The sequence below is a fragment of the Oncorhynchus clarkii genome, chromosome 10 (assembly GCF_045791955.1).
Source record: "Oncorhynchus clarkii lewisi isolate Uvic-CL-2024 chromosome 10, UVic_Ocla_1.0, whole genome shotgun sequence".
Classification (NCBI taxonomy): Eukaryota; Metazoa; Chordata; class Actinopteri; order Salmoniformes; family Salmonidae; genus Oncorhynchus; species Oncorhynchus clarkii.
In genome coordinates, this window is record NC_092156.1 from 15,273,078 (window position 1) to 15,296,085 (window position 23,008).

At 41.7% G+C, this 23,008-nt stretch overlaps 1 protein-coding gene across 24 annotated transcripts in view; it reads left to right on the plus strand.

The window, feature by feature from the left end:
- Positions 1-23,008, plus strand: part of LOC139418051 (discs, large homolog 2 (Drosophila)) — a 290,161-nt gene that overhangs the window by 113,760 nt on the left and 153,393 nt on the right. For 18 of the 24 annotated variants that reach the window (XR_011635267.1, XM_071167181.1, XM_071167182.1 and 15 more), the window contains one exon: positions 14,600-14,758. Coding sequence is in view for 23 of the 24 variants with exons in the window: in XM_071167181.1 (XP_071023282.1) it covers positions 14,600-14,758 (159 nt within the window). In the remaining variant the exon portion in view is untranslated. Of the gene's footprint in view, positions 1-13,052; positions 13,137-14,596; positions 14,759-23,008 lie in introns of all 24 variants that reach the window. The other 6 variants (XM_071167192.1, XM_071167196.1, XM_071167203.1 and 3 more) reach the window with 3 other exon arrangements.

The following is a 23,008-nucleotide window of genomic DNA, read 5'->3' on the forward strand; positions in this document are numbered from 1 at the left end:
GGCAAGTCAGTTAAGAACAAATTCTTCCTTACAGCGGAAATGCTGGGCCAATTGTGCACCGCCCTATGGGACTCCCAATCACAGCCAGATCTGATACAGCCTGGAATCGAACCAGGGACTGTAGTGCCACCTCTTGTACTGAGATGCAGTGCCTTAGACCGCTGCACCACTTGGTAGTCACTCATGATTTTTGTGTCCCAAATGGCACCCTATTCCCTACATAGTGAACTATGTAGGGAATAGGGTGCCATTTGGGACTTATCCCTACCTTGTCATAGGATTATGTTAGTAGGTTTAGTACTTGACAGTTCTTCTCAGTAGCAGGTGAAGCTGTAATATCATCACTGGTCCCAATAGTTTCACAGATCACTTTGACGCTATCCCTCAACGTTTTCCCTGAACATGAGTTTTCTCTGAACATTCTGTCTCCTTATGCAAAAGACCTAACAACCACCTCACTAATAACACGGCACAGGAAACCTGTTTGATTTTTTGTATGATATAATTGTAGAGTAACATCATAGAAATCCAATTTAAAACTGGGTTTATGCCTGTGATACACTTCTGCCTGTTTAACTTCATTACCCAATCAACAGTATTTCATCTTGCAAAGGTAGTATATGTGTATTTCAATGTTAAATGTTCAGTAGAACAGTAAGTTGCTTGGTGAACTGACCCTCGATGTCAAATTTGCATCAGGCCGTTGCATCACTGTGGCCGGCAATATATATCTGTCTGTACACACACCACAAATACGTGTTAGGAACAGAAAGTTCATTTCTACTACCCCCAAAAAACCTATTGGTTTGTATGAGTTATCTGCAGTCTTGGAGTTGAAAGTGGCCCAGTTGGGTTTTTCACTAATACAACTCCCTCACACAATGGCCATCAAGGAATGGAGAAACACTGTTCTTTCTGGGACATTGTTCTGTCGTGCAGCTGTCGAACTTTGCTAGGCCTGCTGAGCAGCTGTGGTAGCCTTTCCAAAGATGCCATGTATTGACTTCCCACATACATTGACATACTGTACACTCATGTACTACAACGTCACCCCTCTCTCTGTCTCACTGAGGTCAGATTAACTGGTAGACTGGCTCCATTCTGCACTCACTTCCCCTGCCTTATGAAAGTCTCTACATCTCCTTATATTCCTGGGATTCGTGGCCATTAAGTTTGCATGCCGGTAACAATTGCCTTTTAATTAGCTGAGGAGCGCAAAACTTGGTCTGCCTAGAGTAGGATGTACAGGCTCTCTAGAGGCTGTGCAGGCTGTCTAGAGGCTGTGCAGGCTGTCTAGAGGCAGCTGGCTGTCTAGAGGCTGTGCAGGCTGCGTAGAGGCTGTGCAGGCTGTCTAGAGGCTGTGCAGGCTATCTGCAGTCTGTGCTGTGTAATGAGTTACAGTTGAAACCTTGCGTGTATAAATAGGCTCATATTTTCCCCGGAGAACCTCATTATGTATTCAGTCTTGTATTCCTCATTTTACAAAGCAAGAAGACATTTTCTCACAGTTTAACCAGCTGTCAGCTGAGTCTCTCTCTCTCGCCCCTCGAGCAGTAGTCACTCAGCGTTATAGTATACGTCTGTGGGCTAAACCATGCGGATTAGGGTGAAGACGCCCCTAGACGCTGATCTTGGGTCAGTTTTGCATTCGCCCCCACTAATGGTTAAGGTTAGGATCGGGGAAGGGGAAGCTGATCCTAGATCTGTACATAGGGGAAACTTCACCCTGCAGCTAACCGTGCTACATGTCTAAGTGCTATAACTGGGGTGACAATATGGAACGAGTCCATGCCCTGGGGTCAAAGTTTCAGATCTGACGTTCTATCAATGGTTGTTGTTTTTTGTGTGTTGGTTGTCTGTTGGCTGTAACCAATATGCTATAATGTTAGATTGTACTCTGTACTGAATGTGATTAAAAAGCCATCTTAAAAGGGCATTTTACTCAAAAACTATTGTTTACAGTGTATTCTTAACTTTTGAGTTTTCAAGATATATTGTGTTTAGTCTCGTTTTTGGGTGCATCTGTTTGGTTTTGCATCATCATGAGACTTTCCAGGAAGCAACTTAGAGCTTCTATTAGGATAACTATGAGGCTTGTACAGTATTTGTGCAAAATAAAAATTAAACATTTGACCATATGGACTGACGAGAAACATACACTAACCTAAATAAATCTGTTACAGTGTATGACTTGTAGAGTCAATAGGAATCTCAATACAATTTCTTCACAATCACCCAATCCCACCCCACACACTATCCAATGTGTTTTTCATGCAACCAAAGGTTAATCATTTCAGACAAAAAGGTCACTGTTGCGTTTAGTTTTTTTTAATGACATATATAATGTTACAATGTTTCTGCAACCACAGTATAACTGAAAAATGCCTAGGTGGTAGTATGTGCCAGTACTCCTCTTGTAGGTCACTGGCCTTCTAGTCATTTTTAAACAGCTTTCAAGTCAGCTGGGTTCTGGTTGTTCCCTTGTAGATATGGCACTGGTCTTTGATGTGCTTGCTTACATAAGCTTTTTCACTATGACCTCTTAATACCAATCGTGCCGTACACTATAGACACTGCCACATGCCATATAGCTATTAATGTAGCTATAGTTATTAATACATTACGTTTTTGCTCTATGTTGAAAGTGGGACTGCTGAAGTGTACAATTGTTTTGGATTGTATTAGCAGTAGGGCTGTCAAACAATAAAACATGTAACCCAGTTAATTACAGGTTTTGCTGTGATTAATCATGATTAATGGATAATTTGAATTAATTGAGCTGTAATTTAAGATTTTTTGGACAAAAAGCTACACAAATATTGACGGCTTGATTTTGTCCAAAGTAACAGTTAGCAAAATTGATAAATCACACTTTTTTCTTTTCTTTTTACATTTAAAAAAAAAATTGAATATCCGAAACATACAATATACTTGCAGTGAAGACACTCAACAACTACACCACACCAGTCATCCAACAGACTCTCATTCAGAGCGACACACAGAAGTATCCAGGGTCAATGCCTTACTCAAGGGCACATTGACAGATCTCCCACCAGTCCAAAAAACGTTAACCTGAATCCTCCAAGATCCCCCCACAGCTGTCGCTATTGGGATTTAGCTGCTTTTAAATGCTAGTAAAACTAAGTGCATGCTCTTCAACCGATTGCTGCCCGCCCGACTAGCATCACTACTCTGGACGGTTCTGACCTACAATATGTGGACAACTACAAATACCTAGGTTTCTGGTTAGACTGTAAACTCTCCTTCCAGACTCACATCAGCTTCCTATTTCACAACAAAGCCTCCTTCAATCATGCCTCCAAACATAACCTCTTAAAACTGACTATCCTACTGATCCTTGACTTCGGTGATGTCATTTACAAAATAGCTCCCAACACTCTACTCAGCAAACTGGATGTAGTCTATCACAGTGCCATCTGTTTTGTCTCCAAAGCCCCATATACTACCCACCACTACCCACACTCTCGTTGGCTGGCCCTCACCACATATCCATCGCAAAAACCGCTCGCTCCAGGTCATCTATAAGTATCCTGGAATGACATTAACCTCATCCCCTCATCCCGTCATCAAATCAGCTGGGCTAAACAATCTGGACCCTCTATTTCTAAAATGATCTGCCAAAATTATTGCCACCCCTATTACTAGCCTGTTGAACCTCTCTTTCATATCGTCTGAGATTCCCAAAGATTGGAAAGCAGCTGCGGTCATCCCCCTCTTCAAAGGGGGAGACACTCTAGACCCAAACTGCTACAGACCTATATCTATCCTACCCTGCCTTTCTAAGGTTTTTGAAAGCCAAGTTAACAAACAGCTATGCAATCTGGTTTCAGAGCTGGTCATGGGTGGACCTTAGCCACGCTCAAGGTCCTAAACAATATCATAACCGCCATCGATAAGAGAAATTACTGTGCAGCCGTATTCAGCGACCTGGCTAAGGCATTCGACTCTGTCAATCACAACATTCTTATTGGCAGACTCAACAGCCTTTTTTTCTCAAATGATTGCCTCGCTTGGTTCACCAACTACTTCTCCAATAGAGTTCAGTATGTCAAATCGGAGGGCCTGTTGTCCGGACCTCTGGCAGTCTCTATGGGGGTGCCACAGGGTTCAATTATCGGGCCGACCCTCTTCTCTGTATACATCAATGATGTCGTTCTCACTGCTGGTGATTTTTTGATCCACCTCTACGCAGACCACACCATTACATGCTTCCGGCCCTTTTTTGGACACTGTGTTAACTAACCTCCAGATGAGCTTCAATGCCATACAACTCTCCTTCCATGCCCTCCAACTGCTCTTAAATGCAAGTAAAACTAAATGCATGCTCTTCAACCGTTCGCTTCCCGCCCGTCCAGCATCACTACTCTGGATGGTTCTGACTTATGAACAACTACTAATACCTAGGTGTCTGGTTAGACTGTAAACTCTCCTTCCAGACTCACATTAATAAACATCTCCAATCCAAAGTTAAATCTAGAATTGGCTTCCTATTTCGCAGCAAAACATCCTTCACTCATGCTGCCAAACATACCCCCGTAAAACTGACCATCCTACCGATCCTCGACTTCGGCGATGTCATTTACAAAATAGCCTCCAACACTCTACTCAACAAATTGGGTACAGTCACAGTGCCATCCGTTTTGTCTCCAAAGCCCAATATACTACCCACCACTGTGACCTGTATGCTCTCGTTGGCTGGCCCTTGCTTCATACTCGTCGCCAAACCCACTGGCTCCAGGTCATCTACAAGTCTCTGCTAGGTAAAGCGCCGCCTTATCTCAGCTCATTGGTCACCATAGCAGCACCCACCCATAGCACGCGCTCCAGCAGGTATATCTCACTGGTCACCCCCAAAGCCAATTCTTCCTTTGGCCACCTCTCCTTCCAGTTCTCTGCTGCCAATGACTGGAACGAACTGCAAAAATCTCTGAAGCTGGAGACTCTTACCTCCCTCACTAGCTTTAAGCACCAGCTGCCAGAGCTGCTCACAGATCACTGCACATGTACATAGCTCATCTGTAAATAGCCCATCCAATCTACCTCATCCCCATACTGTATTTATTTATTTATCTTGCTCCTTTGCATCACAGTATCTTTACTTGCACATTCATCTTCTGCACTCCCTACCATTCCAGTGTTTAATTGCTATATTGTAATTACTTCGCCACCATGGCCTATTTATTGCCTTACTCTCTTATCCTACCTCATTTGCACATGCTGTATATAGATTTTTCTACTGTATTATTGATTGTATGTTTGTTTATTCCATGTGTAACTCTGTGTTATTGTGTGTCAAACTGCTTTGCTTTATCTTGACCAGGTCGCAGGTGCAAATGAGAACTTGTTCTCAACTAGCCCACCTGGTTAAATTAAGGTGAAATAAATAAAATAAAATAAATAAGTCTTTGCTAGGTAAAGCCCGACCTTATCTTAGCTCACTGGTCACCATAGCAACACCCATCCGTAGCACGCGCTCCAGCAGGTATATTGCACTGGTCATCCCCAAAGGCAACACTTCCTTTGGCAGCCTTTCCTTCCAGTTCTCTGCTGCCAATGACTGGAACAAATTGCAAAAATCTCTAAAGCTTGAGTCTCATGTCTTCCTCTCTAACTTTAAGCATCAGCTGTCTGAGCAGCTTACCGATCACTGTACCTGTACACAGCCAATCTGTAAATAGCACACCTCATCCCCATATTATTACTGACCCTCTTGCTCTTTTGCACCCCAGTATCTCTACTTGCACATCATCATCTGCACATCAATCACTCCAGTTTTAATGCTACATTTTTATTATTTTTGCCTCTTGGGCCTATTTATTGCCTACCTCCCTACTCTTATACATTTGCACACACACACTGTACATAGATTTTTTTTCTATTTTTCTTTTCTTTTGTGTTATTGACTGTACGTTTGTTTATGTGTAACTCTGTGTTGTTGTTTTTGTCGCACTGCTTTTCTTTATCTTGGCCTGGTTGTAGTTGTAAACGAGAGCTTGTTCTGAACTGGCCTACCTGGTTAAATAAAGGTGGGGAAAAAAAAGAGAGAGAGAGAGAGAGAGAGAGAGAGAGAGAGAGAGAGAGAGAGAGAAAAACAGCAAACAACAATGCAAAAAAACAAACAAAAAAACAAAACAAACAAAGGACAACTAAAATCATAACAGCAATGCCAGCTGTATATGTTTGTGCAAGTCTGTCACTATTACATGTATGTGTGTGTTCTTGTATGCGTTTATTTGAATGAGAGTGTATGTATATATATGCATGTGTACAAACACCTGCACGGCATCAGCCTCAGGCAAACCGGCATTAGTTGTAAAAACACTGCCCCTCAGTGTCATTCAAACTTACTTTTTATTATGTTTTATTTTGACTTTATTTTTGACTTTTATCTTTGACCATCATTCTATTTCCCGCACAGCAACTCCCACTTGTCTCCAATTCCACATCCCAAACCTCAGCTTCCCTCAGCCCATCCCACCTATCTCTGCTGGCCACCCTCTTCGGATTTCTACTTAACATATATCTTTTAACTATGCTCTGATGTTTAACGTACAATTTCAATATATCTAATATTCAGCATTTGGTTGGTGGCAGAATTCTATATCATAGTTTTAGCTGAAAAGCACGAAGTCTTGAATCTTGCGTCGTTTTATATATCAACTCATACACCCTGTACCATGGAATACATCAAAAATCACGTCCCAACTATTTTGCAATCTGTATGGCACAGTTGTCAACGTCCTGGTCCTCAAATGAAACTGGTATACTTTCCTATTTATGCTTTTTTTATCCTTTTTGATCTTTTATGTTGGGCAGACAGACCAGTTCCCTACCTCCTCCCGCAGCCACCTGCCTCCTCCATATTTGGGGTAATGCTGTAATCAATTGGTTGTACTCTTGGATTGAGCAGACCTTCCCGGACAATTCTGATAACTCCATTCTAATTTACAATATTATTTAAAAACAAAATACCCTTTCCCATAACTACAGGAATTTTATCAACCAGGACATTTGAGTTCAGCCATAATATTTGTTCTATCTTTTCAGGGGGATGAAATTGAAATTGTAGCCAGCTCTGCAGTGCTTGTTTGAAAAAGAGGGATACTTTGAAAAGGCAAAAGGGGCATTTTTAAACAATGGTTGAGCTTTTCTTAGTATTCTACTTGAAAACCATTTAGGGTTCAAGTAAAAGTTTTGAATATCAAATCAGTGTTTTTGTCACGTGCGCCGAATACAACAGTGAAATGCTTACTTACAGGCCCTAACCAACAGTGCAATTTTTAAGTAAAAAATAGGTGTTAGGTGAACAATAGATAAGTAAGGAAATAAAAAACAACAGTAAAAAGACAGTGAATAATAACAGTAGTGAGGCTATATACAGTAGCGAGGCTATAACAGTAGCGAGGCTATATACAGTAGCGAGGCTATAACAGTAGCGAGGCTATAACTGTAGCGAGGCTATAACAGTAGCGAGGCTATATACAGTAGCGAGGCTATAACAGTAGCGAGGCTATAACAGTAGCGAGGCTATAACAGTAGCGAGGCTATAACAGTAGCGAGGCTATATACAGTAGCGAGGCTATATACAGTAGCGAGGCTATAACAGTAGCGAGGCTATATACAGTAGCGAGGCTATAACAGTAGCGAGGCTATATACAGTAGCGAGGCTATAACAGTAGCGAGGCTATAACAGTAGCGAGGCTATAACTGTAGTGAGGCTATATACAGTAGTGAGGCTATATACAGTAGTGAGGCTATAACAGTAGTGAGGCTATATACAGTAGTGAGGCTATATACAGTAGCGAGGCTATAACAGTAGCGAGGCTATATACAGTAGTGAGGCTATAACAGTAGTGAGGCTATATACAGTAGTGAGGCTATATACAGTAGCGAGGCTATAACAGTAGCGAGGCTATATACAGGCATCGGTTAGTCGGGCTAATTGAGGTAGTATGTACATGTAGGTGTGGTTAAAGTGACTATGCATATATGATAAACAGAGAGTAGCAGTAGCGTAAAAGAGGGGTTGGCGGGTGGTGGGTGGCGGGACACAATGCAGATAGTCCGGGTAGCCAATTGATTACCTGTTCAGGAGTCTTATGGCTTGGGGGTCAAAGCTGTTGAGAAGCCGTTTGGTCCTAGACTTGGCGCTCCGGTAACGCTTGCCACACGGTAGTAGAGAGAACAGTTTATGACCGGGGTGGGTGGTGTCTTTGACAATTTTTAGGGCCTTCTTCTGACACCGCCTGGTGTAGAGGTCCTGGATGGCAGGCAGCTTAGTGATGTACTGGGCCGTACGCATTACCCTCTGTAGTGTCTTGCGGTCGGAGGCCGAGCAGTTGCCATACCAGGCAGTGATGCAACCAGTCATGCTCTCAATGTTGAAGCTGTAGAACCTTTTGAGGATCTGAGGACCCATGCCAAATCTTTTTAGTTTCCTGAGGGGAAATAGACTTTGTCGTGCCCTCTTTATGACTGTCTTGGTGTGTTTGGACCATTCTAGTTTGTTGGTGATGTGGACACCAAGGACCTTGAAGCTGTCAACCTGCTCCAATACAGCCCCGTCGATGAGAATGGGGGCGTGCTCGGTCCTCCTTTTCCTGTAGTCCACAATCATCTCCTTAGTCTAGGTTACGTTGGTTTTCTGGCACCACCCGGCCAGGTCTCTGACCTCCCTATAGGCTGTCTTGTCGTTGTCGGTGATCAGGCTGTTGTGTCATCTGCAAACTTAATGATGGTGTTGGAGTCGTACCTGCCATGCAGTCGTGGTTGAACAGGGGAGTACAGGAGGGGACTGAGCACGCACCCCTGAGGGGCTCCAGTGTTGAGGATCAGCATGGCAGATATATCGCTACCTACCCTCACCACCTGGTGGCGGCCCGTCAGGAAGTACAGGATCCAATTTCAGAGGGAGGTGTTTAGTCCCAGGATCCTTAGCTTAGTGATGAGCTTTGAGTGTACTATGGTGTTGAACGCTGAGCTGTAGTCAATGAATAGCATTCTCGCATAGGTGTTCCTTTTGTCCAGGTGGGAAAGGGCATCTGTGGATCTGTTTGGGCAGTATGCAAATTGGAGTGGATCTAGGGTTTCTGGGATAATGGTGTTGATGTGAGCCATTACCAGCCTTTCAAAGCACTTCATGGTTACTGACGTGAGTGCTACGGGTCTGTAGTCATTTAGGCAGGTTGCCTTAGTGTTCTTGGGCACAGGGGCTATGGTGGTTTGCTTGAAACATGTTGGTATTGCAGACTCAATCAGGGACATGTTGAAAATGTCAGTGAAGACACCTGCCAGTTGCCCGGAGCACATGTCCTGGTAATCCGTCTGGCCCCGCAGCCTTGTGAATGTTGACCTGTTTAAAGGTCTTACTCACGTCAGCTACGGAGAGCGTGATCACACAGTCGTCCGGAACAGCTGATGCTCTCATGCATGCCTCAGTGTTGCTTGCCTTGAAGTGAGCATAGAAGGGATTTAGCTCGTCTGGTAGGCTCATGAATGGGCAGCTCGTGGCTGTGCTTCCCTTTGTAGTCTGTAATAGTTTGCAAGCCCTGCCACATAAGACGAGGATCTGAGCCGGTGTAGTATGATTCGGTGTAGTATGACTGTTTGATGGTTCGTCGGAGGGCACAGCAGGATTTCTTATAAATGTCCGGATTAGGACTAAATACGGCTGCTAGAGGTCCTTCACAGTTTTATTTGAGACGGCTGTACAACCACCAAGATTAATTGTCAGATTCAACAGAAGATCTCTTTGTTTCTTGGGACCGAGTTTAAAAGTAGAAAGCTTGCAGCCATCCACTTCCTTATGTCTTAAACACAGGCTTCTAGCGAAGGCAATTTTGGGGCTTCACCATGTTTCATTGAAATGTACAGTTGTGTGTCCTCCGCCTTGCAGTGAAAGTTAACATTATGTTTTCAAAGCATCACACCTTTTGAGATCCTTTGTCCATGACAGAAAATTATTTCACCACCCCATTCCTTTTTCCACGCAACTTAATCTAAGGATGTAGAGTGAGTTTCCTGTAAACAGTATATGTTATATTCCCTTTCTTTTAGCCACGTAAAGACTGATGTTCTTTTTTATAATCTGCTAAACCATTACAATTATAACTAGCTATACTTATTTCATCCCTTACCATAACTAGATACTATTCTCAGTCTAAATTGATCATAATTAGTACTTGTAAAGTTACTGCCATCACAGGTATTATGACGGTCAAAATTAGAGCTTTCAAAAGTCTGATATTTAAAACTCAATAAATAGGTTCTAGCAATATTTGTTTTATTTCCTTGTCTGTTTGCCTGTGAGTCAATGCCACAGATGTTAGAAAATTGAGACAAGATATTACGTGTATAGTAAATCTGAGTAGGTTGATGTGTATGATATTGGATGTGATTTAGTGAGAGTATGTACAATGTCTGTATAAGAGTACGACTATAATTTGTGCTGTCCAAATATATAATAACTCCGCCAATTTGCATGGTTGAGTGTCTATGTGTGTAACATGTAGTGCTATGTTCATATTTAATTAATATCGGTTTCGTTTTAATCAAAATTAACAAACCAAGTGTTTTTCCAGCACACAGTCTGGTCGCTTCAATGTTTCGGTTTTATGTTTGCTAGCAAGCTACCGAGGTGGTTGAATCCTTTCTTTTACCTCAATTTCAACTTGTTTTAACATCACATTGTTGTTTTTAGCTCTATAGATGATGTATTTTGTGATGTTTTTGGTGTATTTTGAATGTTTTCAGACAATGCAATTAATCACAATTGAAAGTGTGCAGGAAAAATTACAAAAAGTTCACTTGAGTTAACTGATTAACTCTGACAGCCCTAACTAAAAACTCTAACAAACTCTAAAACTAGCCCAAATTAACAGTGGACTAATGAACATACTAAAATATAATTTTGGAGTGAACTATCTCTTAACTATGTATTCATTTCCGATGCTTTGAATAAAGACAACTTTTCACTATACCACCATGCTCTACATGCATTGAGTTTGGCAAGCATCTTTTTGTATGCACACACACTCACTGTTGTCAATGGTGGCTCAAGATGACTCATGTTCAAAGGGAGAAAAAGCTTAGCTAAGCTCTGCTCTTTCTGGATGATGCCTCAATGATTTTGAGAGGTTCTGGCAGCCTGAACATGTAGGCCACTATAAAAAGTCAGTCTTAATGGGTAACAATTTACATTACCTCACTCTAATGCAATGTAGTTATTCCAGAACTACTCTGGTAACCAAAATGTTGTTAGTTACAGTATTCAGCTGCAGATCGTAGCCTCACAACTCGCCAAATATTTGTTTAACGTAGTTACTGGTGCAAAGTGTATTGTTTACTTGTAATACAAAGACATTACAATCCTGGTGGTAGTATATGTGCTATATCCATCATACAGTATCTAAACAACTTCAAGTAAACTGTGCCTGCTTATGGGTCTACCAAACATTAGCATATCACTGCATCGGTATACCCTGAGTATACCAAACATTAAGAACGTCCTAATATTACCATACCCTGTTCAAAGGCACTTACATTTTTTGTCTTGCCCAATCACCCTCTGAATGGCACCCATACGCAATCCATGTCTCACTTGTCTCGGGGCTTAAAAATATTATTTTAACCTGTCTCCTCTCCTTCATCTACACTGATTGAAGTAGATTTAACAAATGACATCAATAAGGGATCATAGCTTTCACCTGGATTCACCTGGTTAGTCTATGTCATGGAAAGAGCAGGTGTTCTTAATGTTTTGTATACTCAGGGTAGCTCTGCAGGGGGATGGAATGAAATGCAATTATACCCAAACAGAAAAAGAATGTGACAAAGAATCACAGAATACATTTAAAGCTAATGAGATTTCTGAGTAACGCTTTACATTACAGTGCCATTATAACTGTGTAACTACTCATGGCATTACAGTATAAGAAGTATTGTAACTACTTATTAAACACTAACCTTTTCTTTAGCCATAACCCTAAGTAACCCCGAAGTACAGTGTAATAATGAGTAATTACAATATTTGTTTTGTTGTAATTACAGGAATAATTACACTGTAATAAGGGCACTGGAATTTAAAGTACAACTGATTTTATTCTGGTCATGGAAAAGCAACCCACACTACTTTTAATTCCTTCTGAAAATGTGTATATGAAATTATTTGCCTCCTTTATCTGCTCTCTTTGTTCATCTGGAGTGGCCATGTTGTCACAGGGTAAACGGGCACTGCACCCGGCTCCCCACATGCACCCCTCTCCTGTGTGTGTGTGTGTGTGTGTGTGTGTGTGTGTGTGTGTGTGTGTGTGTGTGTGTGTGTGTGTGTGTGTGTGTGCGTGTGTGCGTGCGTGCGTGCGTGCGTGCGTGCGTGCGTGTGTCGGCATCTCAGTGCTCTTACTTACTGTTTCCTTTTTTCCGTTTGCATAACACGTTTTACTGAGTTTACATGCATTCCTGAGTTGGACAAATGTGTTGTTTAACTTGAGACACAGTACAATTTCAAGTCCTCTCAACTTAGAGATTGAAAGACATCATCAGCTGAAGTGTACAGGGAACTAGAACTAGGATCAGGTCCTGCCTGTCCATAATGATCTGATTCATAATAAGGGCCAAACATTCTCCTAGATCAGCACGCCTACTCTTAGACACGTGATATATACGACCCGGCTCTCCTTTGGGAAAGAGGTCCTCTGATACCACAAAGTTAATTTTGATGGTAAAATTGATTCAGCGGTATGTTATGATAATTGCACATAATTTTGGAATTCAAATAATTTCTGTGGCCATAAGATAATCTTTTGCAGTTTATGCCACTTGCTAGAAGCTTTTATCCAAAGCAATAGTATGCGTATGTGGAATTGTAACCAAGGATGCTTGGCATTGGCGGCATCACGATCTTACCAGCTGAGCCATGCCTGTACCACATATAGAATGGAGATGCAGGGCAGACATTTTGTATTGTTGTGCAGATATCATGTTAAGGGTTTCCCCCTTGTGGTCAAAGCTAGAATGCTCTCTCTTGTCCACAGAACAGGCCGGCAGCCGTGCAGGGGTCCCCACACACTGGCCCGCCCCCGGCATGCATGAACCCCGCCTTGATGAGCACTCCCTGGGTGAGAGAGGGGCCTTCACACTGTCCCTCGGGCCCCATCTTCATGCCATCCTTCTCCCCATGCTTCAGGCAGGGCACCCATCCATGCCACTAGCCACTCTTGTGCTGTACACAGAGAGGACTTCACTGCTTTCATATCATATCATAAGGCACTCAGGCCTTGGGAATATTATCCCTTATCACTCCATCAGGATCAAATAGGTTGACATTAGGGACAGTATACAGTATGCTTGATGATTATAAGGGACGTACAGTATTAGCTTGATGGAAATATATTTATTCGATATTGTTTCGAGTTGGTTTGAACATTTTAGAGCTATGTGGGCATATACACTGAGTATACCAAACATTAGGAACCCTTTCCTAGTATAGAGTTGCAGGTTTTCCCTCAGGATAGCCGCAGTTCGTTGGGGCATGGACTCTACAAGATGTCGAAAGCGTTTCACAGGGATGCTGGCCCATGTTGACTCCAATGCTTCCCACGGTTGTGTCAAGTTGACTGTATGTCCTTTGGGTGCTGGACCATTCTTGATACACATGGGAAACTGTTAAGTGTGAAAAATCCAGCAGCGTTGCAGTTCTTGCCACAAACCAGTGCACCTGGCATCTACTACCATACCCCATTCAAAAGCACTTAAATATTTTGTCTTGTTTTGCCATAAGAACGATATGGTAGCATACTGTATTCCAAGGAAAGTTCAGAGAATCAGTTCATTATGACACTCCTTCATTAATTTCCTCTTGTCACTGTTACCAACTGTAGCAATGTTCACCTGAGCCAGGGTTCAATCCAAGGCGAGTTGTCAGCAGGTGCACTGCACTTGACTTTTAAAGGTTGTTCATGCTCGAGCTGCCTTCCTCAGCTTTACCGTGAATGCCATCTCCGAAAGGGTGAGGGAAATTGTATTGAAATGCAATTAATCTGTCAACAACACGCCTTTGATTGAATCCCGGTGCTAGTTATTTCACAAAAAGGCACTGTGAAAAGAAGTGCAACTTTCCCACTTTCCGTTCCAATTAGAATTAGGCTACCATGTTTCAGTCCACATGTTCACACTTACATAGGCTGTCGCAGATTCATGCTCTCTGGCAGACCCCCCTTACCTTGTGTCCCCGAGATCCCCATTGGGACACAGCTTTCACTCTCATTTCACAACGGTTTAGTAGTGGTGAAGCAGTGTCATATGAACTTCATGGGTAGAATTAACAATCACAGAGGATGCCTTATCATTCACTTCATTGGGCCACAGAATGGGGCTATATGTACATGTAGCCTAGTCAATGTATTATGTGACTTTGTAACATTTCTCTACAAGTAGCATGGTTCACAGTGGAATTTAAATGTATGTCAATCTATTATTTATCGTAATTCTGATGGTTTCTTTATTCTTTTCCTCTGTGCTCCTTTTGTCCTTCCACCGCTTTTCCTCCTCTCCTTCTTCCTCTTCCTCCTTTCTAAAGCAGTATCGCTATCAAGATGAGGACTCTCCACCTGAGCACGGGTTCCCGCGGCTGACCAATGAGGTGCGCGCCCCTGAGCTGGTGCACGTGTCGGAGAAGAACCTCTCGGAGATTGAGAATGTGCATGGCTACGTGTCCCACTCCCATATCTCCCCGCTCAAGGTCAGCAAATGTCCTGTCCTGCACCCCCAACCCAGTGAGCAAAATTGGTTACAAATAAGTCATTTATACAGCAAAACTGTGCCAACCAGTTTTGCTCACTGGGAAGTCCCTGACGAGAACTTGCCAAACCACACCATGCGTGGCTACCAACATGGTGTCCCTCGTTCACCTCTTTCCTCTCCCTGTTAGTCTTGTTCTCTTTCTCTCTTATCTCTTCCTTGTTCTTTCTGTTTCTTTCTCCCTATCTCTTCCTCTCATTCCTCTTAGCCATTTCCCCTCTCTCACTATCTTGATTAATTCAAAAGCTATTGTGGTTCCTTTCCTGAGTCTTCGGTAAGCCTCTCATAACTAGTGCAACTCGGTGCGCTATTGCTAACAAAAGTACGTCGTCATGTTTATTTCATTAGGCACCAAATGTAAGAAAATGGACTGGAACAGGGAAAGACTACCTGGAATTGTCCAGTAAGAAACTCTTAAACATTGTCCACACAAAAAAAAACGGTGCTATCTAGAACCTATGAGGGTTCTTCATCTGTCCCCATAGAAGAACCCTTTTAAGAACCCTTTTTGGTTCCAGCTAGAACCCTTTAGGGTTCCATGTAAAACCCTTTCCACAAAGGGTTCTACATGGAACCCAAAAAGGGTTCTCCTAAGGCAGTGGTTTCCAAACTTTTCATAGTACCCCTTCAAACATTCAACCTCCAGCTGCGTACCCCCTCTAGCACCAGGGTCAGCACACTCTCAAATGTTGTTTTTAGCCATCATTGTAAGCCTGCCACACACACACTATACAATACATTTATTAAACATAAGAATGAGTGTGAGTTTTTGTCACAACCCGTCTCGTGGGAAGTGACAAAGAGCTCTTATAGGACCAGGGCACAAATAATAATATAATAATAATCAATCATTTTGCCCTTTATTTAGACATCTTACATATAAAAACATATTTGTTCATCAAAAATTGTGAATAACTCACCACAGGTTAATGAGAAGGGTGTTCTTGAAAGGATGCACATAACTCTGCAATGTTGGGTTGTATTGGAGAGAGTCTCAGTCTTAAATCAAATCAAATGTATTTATATTGCCCTTCGTACATCAGCTAATATCTCAAAGTGCTGTACAGAAACCCAGCCTAAAACCCCTAACAGCAAGCAATGCAGGTGTAGAAGCACGGTGGCTAGGAAAAACTCCCTAGAAAGGTCAAAACCTAGGAAGAAACCTAGAGAGGAACCAGGCTATGAGGGGTGGCCAGTCCTCTTCTGGCTGTGCCGGGTGGAGATTATAACAGAACATGGCCAAGATGTTCAAATGTTCATAAATGACCAGTATCCAGCTCACTCAGGTGCTTCGCTATATCACATTTGATATTGTCTGTAAGCTTGAGTTAATTTGCACACAAATAATCATACAATGATGGAAAGACCTGTGTGTTGTCCTTGTTAATGCAGACAGAGAAGAGCTCCAACTTCTTAATCATAGCCTCACTTTTGTCCTGCACATTGAATATAGTTGCGGAGAGTCCCTGTAATCCTAGATTCAGATCATTCAGACGAGAAAAAACATCACCCAGATAGGCCAGTCGTGTGAGAAATGTTCACTGTAGTGTCCAAAACATATTTCAAGCTGTCAGGCATTCCCTTGACAGTAAGAGCCTCTCGGTGGATGCTGCAGTGTACCCAAGTGGCATTGGGAGCAACTGCTTGCACGCGCGTTACCACTCCACTATGTCTCCCTGTCATGGCTTTTGCTCCATCAGTACAGATACCAACACAGCTTGACCACCAAAGACCATTTGATGTCACAAAGCTGTCCAGTACTTTCAAAATATCCTCTCATGTTGTCTTGGTTTCCAGTGGTTTGCAGAAGAGGAAGTCTTCCTTAATTGATCCCCCAGAAACATAACGGACATATTTCAAATTTCAAATTTATTTTATATAGCCCTTCGTACATCAGCTGATATCTCAAAGTGCTGTACAGAAACCCAGCCTAAAACCCCAAACAGCAAGCAATGCAGGTGTAGAAGCACGGTGGCTAGGAAAAACTCCCTAGAAAGGTAAAAACCTAGGAAGAAGGGGGGGCGCCAACCCAGACAGGATGACCACATCAGTGACTCAACCCACAGAGACAGCAAGGGCGGTTCGTTGCTCCAGAGCCTTTCCGTTCACCTTCACACTCCTGGACCGGACTACACTCAATCATATGACCCACTGAAGAGATGAGTCTTCAGTAGAGACTTAAAGGTTGAGACCGAGTTTGCGTCTCTGACATGGGTAGGCAGACAGTTCCATAAAAATGGAGCTCTATAGGAGAAAGCCCTGCCTCCAGCTGTTTGCTTAGAAATTCTAGGGACAATTAGGAGGCCTGCGTCTTGTGACCGTAGCGTACGTGTAGGTATGTACGGCAGGACCAAATCAGAGAGATAGGTAGGAGCAAGCCCATGTAATGCTTTGTAGGTTAGCAGTAAAACCTTGAAATCAGCCCTTGCTTTGACAGGAAGCCAGTGTAGAGAGGCTAGCACTGGAGTAATATGATAAAATTTTTTGGTTCTAGTCAGGATTCTAGCAGCCGTATTTAGCACTAACTGAAGTTTATTTAGTGCTTTATCCAGGTAGCCGGAAAGTAGAGCATTGCAGTAGTCTAACCTAGAAGTGACAAAAGCATGGATTAATTTTTCTGCATCATTTTTGGACAGAAAGTTTCTGATTTTTGCAATGTTACGTAGATGGAAAAAAGCTGTCCTTGAAATGGTCTTGATATGTTCTTCAAAAGAGAGATCAGGGTCCAGAGTAACGCCGAGGTCCTTCACAGTTTTATTTGAGACGACTGTACAACCATTAAGATTAATTGTCAGATTCAACAGAAGATCTCTTTGTTTCTTGGGACCTAGAACAAGCATCTCTGTTTTGTCCGAGTTTAAAAGTAGAAAGTTTGCAGCCATCCACTTCCTTATGTCTGAAACACATTCTTCTAGCAAGGGCAATTTTGGGGCTTCACCATGTTTCATTGAAATGTACAGCTGTGTGTCATCCGCATAGCAGTGAAAGTTAACATTATGTTTTCGAATAACATCCCCAAGAGGTAAAATATATAGTGAAAACAATAGTGGTCCTAAAACGGAACCTTGAGGAACACCGAAATTTACAGTTGATTTGTCAGAGGACAAACCATTCACAGAGACAAACTGATATCTTTCCGACAGATAAGATCTAAACCAGGCCAGAACTTGTCCATGTAGACCAATTTGGGTTTCCAATCTCTCCAAAAGAATGTGGTGATCGATGGTATCAAAAGCAGCACTAAGGTCTAGGAGCACGAGGACAGATGCAGAGCCTCGGTCCGATGCCATTAAAATGTCATTTACCACCTTCACACGTGCCGTCTCAGTGCCGTCTCATATACCAGGAGCTGTGCCAGGCCCACCACGTCTGTGGACTCATCCAGCTGTAACGCATATAATTCACTGGCTTGTATGCAAAGCAGTAATTGTTTCAAAACATCTCCTGCCATGACACTGATGCGTCGTGAAACAGTGTTGTTTGATGAAGGAATTGTCTGTATATTTTTTGGGGCCTTTTCCCCCAGCATTGTCCCAGCCAAATCTGCGGCAGCAGGTAGAATTAAGTCCTCCACAATAGTATGGAGTTTGCCTGTCCTGGCCACTCGGTAGCTCACCATATAAGATGCTTCTAGCCCCTTCTTAATTTTTATTTTTTTATTTCACCTTTATTTAACCAGGTAGGTCAGTTGAGAACAAGTTCTCATTTACAAAAAGCAAAGCAGTGTGACACAAACAACAACACAGAGTTACACATGGAATTAACAAGCGTACAGTCAATAGCACAATATATATATATTTTTTTTAAATGGTAACTGTTGGTTAATGGTATCCGTTGCTTTTATACATGTCTTACTACTCGAAAGTCATCTTTATTCTTGCCCAAAAAACTTACCGTGGCATATTTTTCAAATTGTCATGTTTCGTTTCTAAATGTCTGTTCAAGAGTGAAGGTTTCCCGCGTGAGAGTAATGGTTAATGTGGTTGGATGTTAATTATTTGACTAGGCTACCTGTATTTGACATTGTGTTGTTATTTCTGCTGAACACTAGATGGTTTAATTTTATTTTTGGCAGTGAAACGAAACTACTCAGGCTAGAAAAAAAACTCACCCAAATGTATAAATTATGATTTATTTAAAAAAATGTGAATCACATTTTTATATGGCGTACCCCCGACGCCTATAGGGAGACAGCTGAAGAATAACCCTTTTGTATAACCCTTTTTTCTAAGTGTGTACTACATGCCCTAATGAACATGACCCATATGTTCAATGACTAAAGGATCTGACCAGGATAGAAAACTCTATCCTGGTCAAATCTCTTTTTTTTTTAAATGAGATGTACATGGGCAGGTTCATATCTGCAATGGATGCATTTTAGAAAAATGTATAACGAAAGATTATGATTCAATTACTTTTTAAAGGAATATATATTTTGTGACTAGTGGGCAGTATTTTCATTTTTGGAAAAATAACGTACCCAAAGTAAACGGGATATTTTGTTTGGACAAGATAATAGAATATGCATATAATTGACAGTTTAGGATAGAAAACACTCTAAAGTTTCCAAAACTGTAAAAATATTGTCTGTGAGTATAACAGAACTGGCGAAAGCCTGAGAAATATCCAATCTGGAAGTGCCTCGTGTTTTGAAAGCTCTGCGTTCCAATGCGTCCCTATTGAGCAGTGAATGGGCTATCAACCAGATTACTTTTTCTACGTATTCCCCAAGGTGTCTACAGCATTGTGACGTAGTTTTACGCATTTATGTTGGAGAATACCCGTAAGCGGCTACATTGTGTACGTGGTCACCTGATGGCTCTCAGAGTGACTCTCGCGTAAAATACAGAGGTAGCCATTATTCCAATCGGTCCTACTGAAAAACCAATTGTCCCGGTGGAAATATTATCGAATAGATATTTGAAAAACACCTTGAAGATTGATTATAAACAACGTTTGCCATGTTTCTGTCGATATTATGGAGCTAATTTGGAATATGTTTTAGCGTTTTCGTGACCGTAATTTCCGGTCGATTTCTCAGCCAAACGTGAAGAACAAACGGAGCTATTTCACCTACAAAAATATAATTTTGGGAAAAAATGAACATTGGCTATCTAACTGGGAGTCTCGTGAGTGAAAACATCCGAAGTTCATCAAAGGTAAACGATTTAATTTGATTGCTTTTCTGATTTCTGTGACCAAGTTACCTGCTGTTAGCTGGACAAAATGCTATGCTAGGCTATCGATAAACGTACACAAATGCTTGTCTAGCTTTGGCTGTAAAACATATTTTGAACATCTGAGATGACAGGATGATTAACAAAAGGCTAAGCTGTGTCTCAGTATATTTCACTTGTGATTTTCATGAATAGGAATATTTTCTAGTAATATTTATGTCCGTTGCGTTATGCTAATTAGTGTCAGTCGATGATTACTCTCCCGGATCGGGGATGGGGAGTCACTAGAGGCAATAAGGCCCAAGGGGGTGTGTTATATTTAAGCAATAAGGCCCAAGGGCCTGTGGTATATGGCCAATATACCACGACTAAGAGCTGTTCTTATGCACGATGCAAAGCGGCATTTCTGGATGCAGCTTCTAGCTGTGGTATATTGGCCATATAACACAAACCCCCAAATGCCTTTCTGCTATTATAAACTGGTCACCAATTTAAATAGAACAGTAAACAAGTGGTATATTGTCTGATACACACACGGCACACGGCTGAAATGCTATTTCAGCCAATCAGCATCCAGAACCTAAACTTCCCGGGTTTATAAAACTATATAATGCACTTGGTAATGTACGTCACACAAAAAGTTATTTAACATGTAGCACAGTGTGTGTGTGTGTGTGTGGGGGGGGGGGGGGGGGGTCTGATGTGCTTGACCACATGGAAAAAGGATTTATACAATCATTGATTCATGTTAAATAAAGTCCTCCATTGAGTTGTTGATGTGGCACTCAACCAATGATAATAGATTAATAAGGAGATTACTTTACAAGCTAATTACCTAACTATCATGTATTTTACTCAGTCATTTTCATTCACTTCCTGATTGTAATAAAGTAGATGAACAGCAGGTGGCGGTGAGTGCTCAGTTTTAAATAAGCCTCATTAAAACAATCATTGTTGCTTGAACACTGTTGGGTGAAGTTTACCTAGATGCTGATTTAGGATCCGTTTATAATTTTCCCCATTAGTGGTTAAGGTTTGGATTGTTGATCAGTACCTAGGGTAACTTTACCCTGGAGCTCAAAACACAATGCTGGCCAGCTGGGGACAATGTTGGAACAGAATGGGAATCAAAGGAGAATTTATATACGCTAACCACCTCTGATTTAGTACAAACAGCATGCACAGTTTTAGTAGAATGGACTATAGGGCAGTCGCCCGTCTCCTGTTTCTGTAGCACCCCCTGGACAGGACGTTAGTGAATTGCAGGGGGTAGATTGTTGAGTGACAATATATTTGGATTTGTCTTGGATTTAATTTAAATTTGAATTAAGGTGTGATTGTAATAAAAATAAAAATGTTAGAATACTTTTGTAGAAAACTCTCATTGTTCGAATCTGTCTAGAGTCTAATCTTGATTTATTTTTATATTTTTATAAAACAAAGGCAAAGCAGCAGAGAACTGATGTTCATATTCCAGTAATAGGATTCATGTTTAATACTTCATTATTACTAGATAAAGGTACCACAAAATAAAATACATTCTATATATTTTATTTTATTCAAAGTAACACACCGGGCTGCAGTATATTTAATTGAATACTTGGCTGACTGATATAATATCTTTCCTGTAAGAGTCCTGTTCTAGGCCTCCTCTCTTGACCCCTGTGTATCTGATGTAATAGAATCGTTTGTGGGCTTAGAAGCCTCAATTTTATTTGGAGATTGTGTTGGATACTATTACAGACTGCCTTTTTAGTGTCCACATCCCCTATCTCGTTCAGATAAAGAAATATCTGATGTGATGGGGCATTACACTGAGCCTACTTTAGATTGTATTGTGCGGAGATTAGGCAACAGGTCAACTTGTTGCTTTGTCCCAAATGGCACCCAATGCCCTATATAGTGCACTACATTTGACTGGAGCCCGATGGGTCCTGGTCAAAAGTAGTACACTATATAGGGAATAGGGTATAGGAGCCAATTTGCAATCTGTGACACATGTAAACTGAGAGGGATGGAGGAGAAATCACACTGTAAGCTTTTCTCTCTCTGTGGTTATGTGGGTAACCTTGCCCTCAATAGCACAGATTCAACTGTCACAAAGAAACTCAGTATTCTAGTCTGGTGTTGACTCTCTTTCATAGCTTAGAGTGCCTGAAAACCTGCAGCGTTATTACCAATATTTTGCAAGGTTATATTATTATTGAGTCGGACGTTACAGCCCAGTGTCTGGATGATAGCAAATTAACAGCTGACAGGGAATTGATCAAATGCTGCCCGTCCCAACTCCACTGTCGCTGATAGAAGGTCTCAAAACAGGGATACCATATATCAACGGAAGCAGGTCTTGGATTTGAAACAACACTGTGACACAAGTGGTCCAATATCTGCCATGACAGTCGGATGGAGTCGTTGACAGGCTGTGGACAAAAAACTCAATGTTGTTGAGGAGATTTTGAAATGCAGATTTATTATGTACTGGTAAGCTTTGATTCGGGTAAATTCAGACTATTTTTCTAACCGCGTGGATCTTTCTCTTTAGTCAGTCCCTAAGACGCAAAAGGAAAGGTGAGTTTCTACAACGATTGCATGTGTAGTTAGGTTAGTCTGTTGATTAAAATGGGACTTTGTAAGGGATGTAACTTTGCGGGCACATTTGCTGCTTTCCATAATTTAGTATTTTTCTTAGAGAACTCTGTTATCCATAGCAAGGTGTTGGAATTCTGTGTGTTTTAGCACGTTGCATTGGAAACTGTTATTCTGATATTAATTTTATTCAAAGCCAGCTGGGACTGAGCCATGAGGAATAACTTGTACTCCCCTCCTACTTGTGTCACAGCATCGGGTGAGAGTACGACCTATCTTGGTAATTCTGCAGGTAAGAGCTAACTTGCGCTCACCAGGCCGTTCTCCTGGTTTGGCACGGCACTTAGTTACAGTGACTAGCATTTAGCAGTGCATAGTTTGCTTTAGGGTTTGGGTGGGTTATAAGGGTTTTGGTCTAGGTTCACTAT